The following is a 9,398-nucleotide window of genomic DNA, read 5'->3' as shown; positions in this document are numbered from 1 at the left end:
TGTGGAACCAGCCAATAAGAGCAAAGATCCAGCAGCTCCTTTCTCCCCTGAGACTCTCACTCAGAATCCCATTGGCTCAGGCCCTCCTGTGTGTCCTGTCCATCTCATCTCATCTCAGTGTCACACTGGAGATTTGATGGGCTCGGAGATGAACAGATGACTAGTTCCTGGATGACAGCTGGAGAAGGTGTATGTCAGCATGTGTGTGTGCGTGTGTGTGTGTGTGTGTGTGTGTGTGTGTGTGTGTGTGTGTGTGTGTGTGTTGGAGTGGAATTTGAGGGGGTGGGGTTGCAGTGGAAGCTACTGAAGAGGCCTGACCAATGCCGCAGCAGCACAGATGCTGGTTGTTAAATTCAGGTAAGACAATTTACAGGTCCGTAAAGCTTAACAGCCTGCCATCCCTCAGTGCCAGCAGGATTAATAACAATGTTCATTACTAATGAAGGGGGATCCATGTGAAGGTCAAGGGCCCATGACAAGACATGTGAAAACACGCTGAATTGCAACATCCCTGTGTGTACTGTGTGTGTGTGTGTGTGTGTGTGTGTGTGTGTGTGTGTGTGTGTGTGTGTGTGTGTGTGTGTGTGTGTGTGTGTGTGTGTGTGTGTGTGTGTGTGTGTGTGTGTGTGTTGGAACATGGCATGGCAGGGTGAGGAGTGGTTGGTGTTGGGCAACAGGAGTGATACAGAAAGAGGCCATGTAACATGTTACATCATGACCTTCCTCATCATCAGCACTGCGCTTGCTTTAGTCACATAGTGGAGACGCACGGCTCTCGCAGGTCTTTTTTTAGAGCACTGCTATGGAAAGAGCTTCCACCATCGGAAGATTTCAGCAAACTGCTGCAACGTTTCCACCATCAGCTGAAAACCGTCTCCGTCGGTTGATCCTCAGTCCTCTCGCAACTGACACGACCTACAAAACAGTCGCCACCGAAGCTATCCACATCTACCTGCCTCATTTGTGCGCAGTAAAACACTATGCTGTCAAAGCTGTGATCAAACGGCACCTATTTCCACTTAGATCTTTTCCTCCATTCTTTGCTCTCTCTCTCTCCTTCTCTCCCTCTCTCTCTCTTTAAACGGAAGAGCGGCGGCCGTCAAGAGCCCAGTCTCATTCATCTCGTGCCGGCCGGTGATTTTTCCCCCTGTGACACGCCTAACTGGCCTCTCCACTTCAGGTAGTCTGATGGATTCCCCCCTCACACACACAGACACACACACACACACACACACACACACACACACGCCTCCCACGCCCCACTGCGCCTCCTCTGTCTTGAATGATTGTCTCATCCAATGAGAGATTTATCACGGTGGCTCAGGCCGCTGCCGCTCTGCTACACGGATAATGGCGGTGGAGGAGATGGGTGGCGTGGGAGACAGTGAACAAATGGCTGCGAGCTGGCGCCGAGTTCCTCCTCGTGTCAATCTCTCAACTCCCCTCGCAGGTCAGGAAGGCGACGACACAATCTCAAGAGCACAGTGGAATTCTGTGATGGCTTTAGAGTTTTTAGGCTCAAGATAAAACCAAAGATTGGAACAAAGTGTTTAAAAACATCACATGCAAACCATGCATTTGTTTTAAAACGTATATTTTTAATAAATAAATATTCACATGTATAATAATGCCACAAAAACATAAACATTGCAAACACAGATAGCCCAGACAGCATAAAAATGCTCTTTGCTTAGAGTAGATCCTAGTCATTTACAGACTTATGTATGTAACACCAAATGTGTGTCCAGCACTCAACGTTTGTCAAACTAAAATGTAAAAGGAATGAACCCCTAGAGTTTTTTTTATTTCCTGATGAACTTCAAAACTAATTCTAGTGGTGCTGTCTTACAGTACGTGTGTGCCTGTGTGTTAGTGATTTCCTGTAGTGTTGCCTTTGTGGACGTGATTGGCAGAGATGACGGTAGACTGGCACTGAGTTCATCTTTAACACTTCAGTCTGGTCACTAATTCAGTGTGTTTGGCTCCATCCACGGCGTCACTGTTTCTTCCAGTGGTCTGGAAACGGCCATCGCCATTTATCACCCTGAGCAGGAAGCACACGAGAGTCAATCATTACTTGGTTTAGGTGGTTAACCATTCATAGGATACAGCCTTTGAATAGAACAACAACAAACTCATTTGAATCTACAGCTCAGTCGCGTCATGTAGTCGAGTTAATGCATGAGCTGATGCAGTCTATGGAATATCCTTACATAGATACAGAATGACATCATCTGTTACTACCGTAATATTGACATAAACAAATGAGACAGTTTTGCCATGTTGTAATGTTGGACAAAAATATCTTCACCCTTATCTAGAGTACTCTGTGAGCTCACCTTAGAAGCAGCGTTGGGCTGTTTGGCTCTTATGTCCTCCAGACACTCGTACGTGTTTCCCTGAGTTCTTTGGTCCTCTGCCCAGGCCTGAGCCTTGTGATCAGGGATCTGCTCGTACGTGTTGTCCATGAAGCGTCGCGTGGACTCGTGGGGCACCTCTGCGTACATATCGCTCTCCTGCGCCCCGTCGTCCAGCTCTGCCATCCTGTGACTGCCCCCGCCGCTCGGAGGTCTCCCGGCCAGGTGGTACAGAGGTCCGTTCAGCTTCTCCAGGCTGTTGCTGCTGGGCAGCGGCCGGCCCGCGGGCCTCGTGTCCAGGAGCGAGAGGGTGTGCCCGGCACGACGCGGCTGACCCGGGGACACGCCGGGCGGGCTGGTAGATGGCGGCACGCCCAGCCGGTAGGAGTGCCTATCCGCTCCCGCCTCGTCCAGCAGCGGCATCGACCGGCTGCGGCACTCCATGAGGCTGAGCTCCGTGTACACGACGCCGGGCCCGGCGGCAGCAGCAGCGGTGGCGGGGCCGGACGAGGGGCTGTTGTTGGCCCACGCGCCCCTGTGAGGGGTCCCCGCTCGGCGCTCGTCCTCCAGGGGCCCCGGCGGCGACCTCTGCGAGTGTGAGCCGCGACGCGTGCGGGGGGGCGGCTGCTCTCTCTCGGTGGCTCGCGGCTGCTCCAGGCGAGCGTACAGGACCCTGCTCCGCTCCTGAGACGGGCTGGGGTCCTCCAGAGACGCCGTCTTTGAGGGGAGGCCTCTTCTGGGCACTGGAGGCAAAGCCTGATTAAAAATACAACTTGATCAGACTCAGAAGGGATAAAGCAGAATAATACTCTTTTGAGGTGGCAGTGTGGCGTGTGTGAAATGTTTTGCCTTATCAAATAAAACAATATCAACAATTTCAATATTCATGTCCAAAGTTGTATGATTTTACTAGTATTTGGTTAGTGCACGGTAATTGGCACAAGGCCAATATGAAAATGACGCGTCCATATAAAGGGCTGTGTGGACGTGTGTCTGACCTGTGAGGCAGGCTGAGGTCTCTCTCTGCGATTGCTCTTCGGAGGTATGGCGGGCAGGCTCTCCCCATCACATGACCCCAGACTGCGCTGATCCCACATGCTCTTCATGGCCTGCACACTCACCCCCGTCTTCTTCTTCGAGTCGAACTGGATCACATCATACAGCTCCTCACTGGAGGACTGTTTTGATAACACACACACACACATACACATACATATGAACCCATTAGAATGATAAGAATCTCTTCACCTAAAATGCATACACAAATCAGGTTCTATCACGCACACACACATAATCCACCTGTCCTACATTTATGGTTTGTATACTCTGAACAAACTCAGATTGTGGTTTGATCAGCGCTCGGTGAAGAGTGCTCACCTGAAAGCAGGAGCAGGTGAGGTACTCTCCGAAGGGCTCGATGGGGCTCTGCTGGTAGTACTCCACCAGGCTGGTCAGGCTGTCGTGCATCTCCGTGTCCCCCGTCACAATGAACTGGCCCGTTTTGTTTTGGTTGATGACAAAGTGACGGCAGCGGTCTCGACCCCTGGAAACAAAAAGGTCTTAAAGCAACACTAAAGAGTTTTTTTGCACCTTAAAATAATGTTTTCAAAATCATGTCAGTGGTTCATCAACTCGTAACAGGGTGAACGGCACCTCTGCATTCGCTTCACGGCCCTCTATCGCCTATAACCGCACTATGAAAGTTTATCAGATCGGGTATCGGGTATCATCCTTCGATGTCGCATGCAATATACTCTACTTTGTCTGTGGACATTGTTATTTGCAGAATAAACAAATAGCGTTTGTGCAGCAGAGGAAAAGTGGTTTAGTGTTGCTTTAATTCAGGGCTAGGATTCAGTATGGAGAGAGGTGAGGTAAATGGAACATGGAGGAAACACTCTCATTGTGTACTTTGTACTGACTAAACTCTATGTATGCTCAGTGCTTGGACCCCCTGATTTCCATTCGCATACATCACTGTCAGGTGTTAAGGTTAGAGGTTGTGCATCTCAGTGTCTCTTGTGACTTTAAACTGGCCCGGTTTGTTCTGGTTAATTACAAAATGGTGACTGCAGTCTCAGTGTCTGGTACAAACACAGGTTAACTGGCTTTGATGTAGGGTTAGGGTTGGTAAACTGTTTTGTATCTCTTGAGTCTCCAGATATAAATGAAAACAGTGGTCAAGGCCTATGGTGTAAACATTTGTTCACTAATTAGAGTTAGACGGTTGAAGTGCATGTGAGAACAAAATTGGTCGTAAATGTGTATGGGTTTGGTCTTTGGGTATATATCTCTATCTATGATGATGTTTCATTTAAAACCTACTAAATGCAAATGCTCACAGCAAGTATCAAATATCTCTGTAGTACGTTACACATACTGTACATATATACACATACTGCACATAGGCACATACAAGATTATAGAATATGTAGTATAAGTATAAGTATATATTCCAGAAAGAGTCCGTGACTCACTTGTAGGAGAGGATGTAGCCAACTGCTTTGTCGCTGAGTCGGATGAGGAAACAGCCAAGCTCTTTATCTCTCAAATGATCCTCTGCATCCCTGCGTAAAAAAAACCCCATGGAAATGAAACTTCCCAAAAGCAAAGCAACGACCACAGGCCTATTTGTTTAAAATGGAAGTATATGTGCCCTGCGTCGCCATCACTACCAGATGCTTAAGCCAGGGATGTTCTACCTGAATTTTTTTAAATAATAAGAGCCTTCTCAGGGCCAGGGGTATGTACTCTATTTACAATACAATATCCACTCACTTACATAGGGCCAAGGAGACTTTTTAAAAATGTTTGTACTAAATGAGGTGGGGATAAACATTCCAGTTTAGTTTTGTGCCTTTTGTTTACAGAATTATTTGGAGAAAAAATGGCTAGACATTAGACAAGGCTAGACATTTCTCTCTGGGAAACTCTCTCCATTATTATTACTCTCTCCATTATCACGACAGCTTAACTTGTTTCATTTTGGACAAAGAAGTAGATATCTGATATACAGTATATACTTCAAGAAATGTCAACTAAGAAACAACATCATGATGTAAATGACTTTTAGACATACTTTGCTTACTTACTACAAACAGTTTAGCTCATTTCTGAAAGACCTCTGTGAGTGAGGTGTGGTCGGCTTACTTTCTGGTGATGAATCCCTGGAACCAGGCGGGGAAGTTGCCCTCGTGGAGGATGAGCGGCGCCTGGGTCTCGGTGAACCACTTCAGGGCGAGCTCCCGCAGAGTGCCCTCGGCGCCCGCCACCTCCCCCTCCGCTCCCCGGCCCTTCTCCATCTTCATCCGATCCTGCAGAAGCCGACAGACGCCACGGAGAGAGAGAGAGAGAGAGAGAGAACAGCAGGCACAAGAGAGGAGTTGAGCACAGATTCACATTCGGAGGGTTGGCTCAGCAGGTTTGGCACATCCACAGAAGCTCTGACGTCACTCTAGCAGTGCTGGGTGAGCGGTGGGGGGGGGTGATGGCGAGCCTGCGTGGCGGCCTGATTTGCCTATGTTCCACCCGCGTAAGGCAGTCAGCTCAGCCCGCTCAAAACTACCATTGTTCTAGTTTATCTTCTCGGAGCGGAGTCCGTGGTGGCTGGCCATATTTTACTATCGTTACCTGGGACCTCTCCCACTGGCAGGGAAGCGGAGCCGTGGTTTATGTAAATCCAGGGTTTATTCTCAGCAAGCACTCTGAGGTATGCTGATCTCAGCGACACACTACTGACATATGGGTCACGTCAGAGTGAAAGTAGAAAAATAGCTGATCACATTTATACTGTATGTTTAACACTCTAGAATATGATGTGGACATGATAACATGTGGTGATAACTCTTACACCGACGAACGCAAAGTGGTATTCCATATTTATTTTGGAGAGTCTATTTTGTTATAGCATTTAACAATCAAACAAGCAAGTCAACAATAGAAAGATATAGTACAAAGTAAAGAGTTTCAGGGTAAGATCAAAGATTTTTGAGAAGACCTTGGTTTGTTTAACTTTATGTTTGATTTTACCAGATGTTTTCATGTAGCCTAAAGCAACTAAACAGAACTTTTAAACTGTATAGATGCACAGTACACACTGGGAATTGAACCCGCAGCTCTGGTTGAGCTATGACCACTGAAGTGCCTCTGTGATTGAAATGTGCTCTCAAAGTCAGAGAACTAGTTTAGGTGCCGTCTGGCTGTGCCTGAGGCTGATCTACCGTGTAAACTGCTGTAGCTGTTCCTATCTGTTCCACTGTGAGCATGAGAGAGGACAGGCCACTCACCTTGAGGCGAAACATCAGGCGGGTGTGGAAGCGGTGTGCTTTGGGCCACACGGGATTCATCGATCTCTTCACTGGGAGGCAGCTGTGGGGAGAACCGGTCTTCAGCTGTCTGGAACCAATCCCAAAGTACCATGGAGTGTCTGAAGTAACACACACACACAATAAAGATTACACATTCATGCAACTGTAGCAACGTTTACGCCTTGACATTGTCTGAACTACATAAGTTACTTGATATTCTATACGGCACACTCAATATATGTTTTGCCATTATAATTATTTTTTTTTTTACAATTTCATTGAAAAAAAAAAAAAAAACGCTCTGATATACAGTGGTTTGATTTGTCAATAGATTTTTTTTACATCCATTACAAATATTTACTCAAATATCTCATAACGTATTTATAGAGAATCAATTTTCTAAATTCTTAAATAATAATAATAATAATAACAACATTAATAATACATTTAAAAAATGCACAGAAAATGTATGACCTAAATTTTGTCTCATAATGTTTCAGCAATATGACCGTAAAATAAGCCGCTGTACTCTTTGAGAGACTTTGAGAAATCTTGTTATCTTTTGCCTGGACATACCTGTTGGGGAGCTCTGTTGGGAGTGTTTTGACCTGAGTCTCATCTTTCTCACACCTCTAGTACACACTGTCCTCTGGCTCACAAGCAGGAGAGCTGTGTAAGAGGCAAAGGCGTTCTGAGGGTGTGGAGACTCTTAACATTGCTGATATACACAAATGGCATTTACATGACACCTTCTTCCACACACACTCGGAAAATTGAGGGTGTGTGTTGCGCAAAAGGGTAGTGTGTGTGTGTATGTCTGTGTGCTTTGAATTGGTGATACAGAAAAAAAGAGAGAAAAAAAAAAGAGAAAACAGTGTACAGAGGGCTTCCACCCCGGTAGAGTTTCCTGCGTACAAATGGAAAGTAACTGGCAAAGGAAAGAAAGAGAGAGCGAACGAGAGAGAGAAAAAAATGTGGTTTCTTCTAAGCACACGCACACACACACACACACACACACACACACACACACACACACACACACACACACACACACATACAGAGAGAGAGAGAGAGAGAGAGAGAGAGAGAGAGAGAGAGAGAGAGAGAGAATGTGCATTGGCAGTTAAGAGAAGAAGATGATTTACTTGAAAGGAAGCTTCACTGGCTATAGGAAGAAGCAGAAGACTCCAGCTGCATGATGCTCGGTACATGAATCACCTCTTTCCTCCCATCACTGGAAAAGGCCTGCACATACAGTACAGCTCAGTCAGGTTTACCATACAGTACATACAACAACAGGCCTACAAGTCTGCCCTGTGACATCTGTAAGGTCACATACTCTAGATTGAAGTGCTTTGTTAGAGCATTGCCTGTACTGTACACATTTCATGAGCTAACTGTACATATTACATGACAGGAAAATGTAGGAATTTGCTGATTTGTGTCAATTATTACTAGAGAATCCTCAAAGTACAACTAAAGCTCAGAAATACCAAAAGGGGAGAATTTAAGGCTGTTTTTTTGTGGATCTCTAATGGTGGGTCCATGAAAGGTTATTCAGCTGGCAACTTACTTTCCCATTCAAGTGTACGCATTGGAAAAGTCTAGTTGAGATCCCAGCTTCCATTCTCAAACATTATTTTCCAAATAGATGGGTTACGCTGGGAAAGAAAGAACCTGTGAAGAACCATGATGCACTGTACTGAGTGTACACCCCAATCTAACCATGATGCACTGTACTGAGTGTACACCCCAATCTAACCATGATGCACTGTACTGAGTGTACACCCCAATCTAAAGCCTACCTGCCTAAGGAAGAGACTGCTGTGGGCTGCCTCTAAGTGCACACTCACACACGCCTCTCTCTCAGTGAGTGTGGTCTCACCTCCACCCATGTCTCTCCTCTCCTCTCCTCTCCTCTAACTGGGCGTGGGACAACTGACTTGTCACTGCCTCGGTGATTCAGTAAGTCTCTCACAACAGAGGAGGCTGGGAATCACCCAGTGGACTCCATGCGTTAGGACCTAAGATCAAACAAACTGGGGGGTTAGTTTGCGGGGAGGTTTCACTTACCCCTTAGAAAGATTAAATGTGTCATCATACTGTACTGTTGCTCAATCTGGTTCCTGTTTTTTTTTTTTTTGGTTAGACTTTGATATGGTGGAAAGAGTTAACAATTGTTTTATGTGAGTGTGTATTCCTACTGAGTCATTATGGAAATTATCGATAAAATGTCATTAAATTGCATAGAAGCTAAAGACAGAAAGAGCTTTTTAAACCACAATGCTCCATTACATTTTTCTCACCGCCATATACTCTTTCACTTTAGCAAATAAGCCCAGTTAGGCATCAACAGAACAGTTACACATATTTATAACATACATACTGTACTTAAATCGTGGGAACCAGATATTATCTGTAGTTGACATAATAATATTCTATAACGCTTTTATCTTATTTGCGAAAGATTTGAATAAAATAACACAAATCTTTGAGTCCGAGCATGACAAGATGAAAGTCGAAGTCAATTATTCAGGGCACCCCTACATTATGTCATTTTGAGTCTTTAGCAGTAATATCCTGTGTATTCACCGCATTATGTATAAGCCACTACACAGGGTTTTCTGCAAGTTGAAAGAAACAAAACCATATTAATACTATATTAAAGTTCTGCCCCTGTGCTGAGGCAAAATCAATGTATAAGCTAACAGCTAACAGCTGGGAAATTACGGTA

At 45.6% G+C, this 9,398-nt stretch overlaps 1 protein-coding gene across 1 annotated transcript; it reads right to left on the bottom strand.

Moving 5' to 3' along the window:
• Positions 1–1,588: 1,588 nt before the first annotated feature.
• On the bottom strand, positions 1,589–7,893 carry sh2d7 (SH2 domain containing 7). The gene is made up of 9 exons (XM_062547376.1): positions 7,810–7,893; positions 7,241–7,333; positions 6,644–6,783; positions 5,508–5,671; positions 4,835–4,924; positions 3,735–3,900; positions 3,356–3,535; positions 2,340–3,113; positions 1,589–2,044 (listed from the first exon to the last, which is right to left on the bottom strand). Exons 2-9 carry the CDS (start codon positions 7,281–7,283, stop codon positions 1,997–1,999), a joined length of 1,605 nt encoding a protein of 534 aa, XP_062403360.1. The 5' UTR covers positions 7,284–7,333; positions 7,810–7,893; the 3' UTR covers positions 1,589–1,996.
• Positions 7,894–9,398: the final 1,505 nt, after the last annotated feature.

This window comes from Sardina pilchardus, chromosome 10 (assembly GCF_963854185.1).
Source record: "Sardina pilchardus chromosome 10, fSarPil1.1, whole genome shotgun sequence".
NCBI lineage: Eukaryota > Metazoa > Chordata > Actinopteri > Clupeiformes > Clupeidae > Sardina > Sardina pilchardus.
The sequence above is the reverse complement of the archived record's forward strand: the minus strand, read 5'-3'. Positions and strand labels throughout refer to the sequence as shown.

Coding starts and splice junctions, on each gene's coding strand:
- sh2d7 (XM_062547376.1), bottom strand. CDS start 7,283: ATGAGACTCAGGTCAAAACACTCCCAACAGAGCTCCCCAACAG. Junction 3,901..4,834: donor GGCTACATCCTCTCCTACAA/GTGAGTCACGGA, acceptor TTTTGTTTCCAG/GGGTCGAGACCGCTGCCGTC. Junction 2,045..2,339: donor AGCCCAACGCTGCTTCTAAG/GTGAGCTCACAG, acceptor CTTCCTGCTCAG/GGTGATAAATGGCGATGGCC.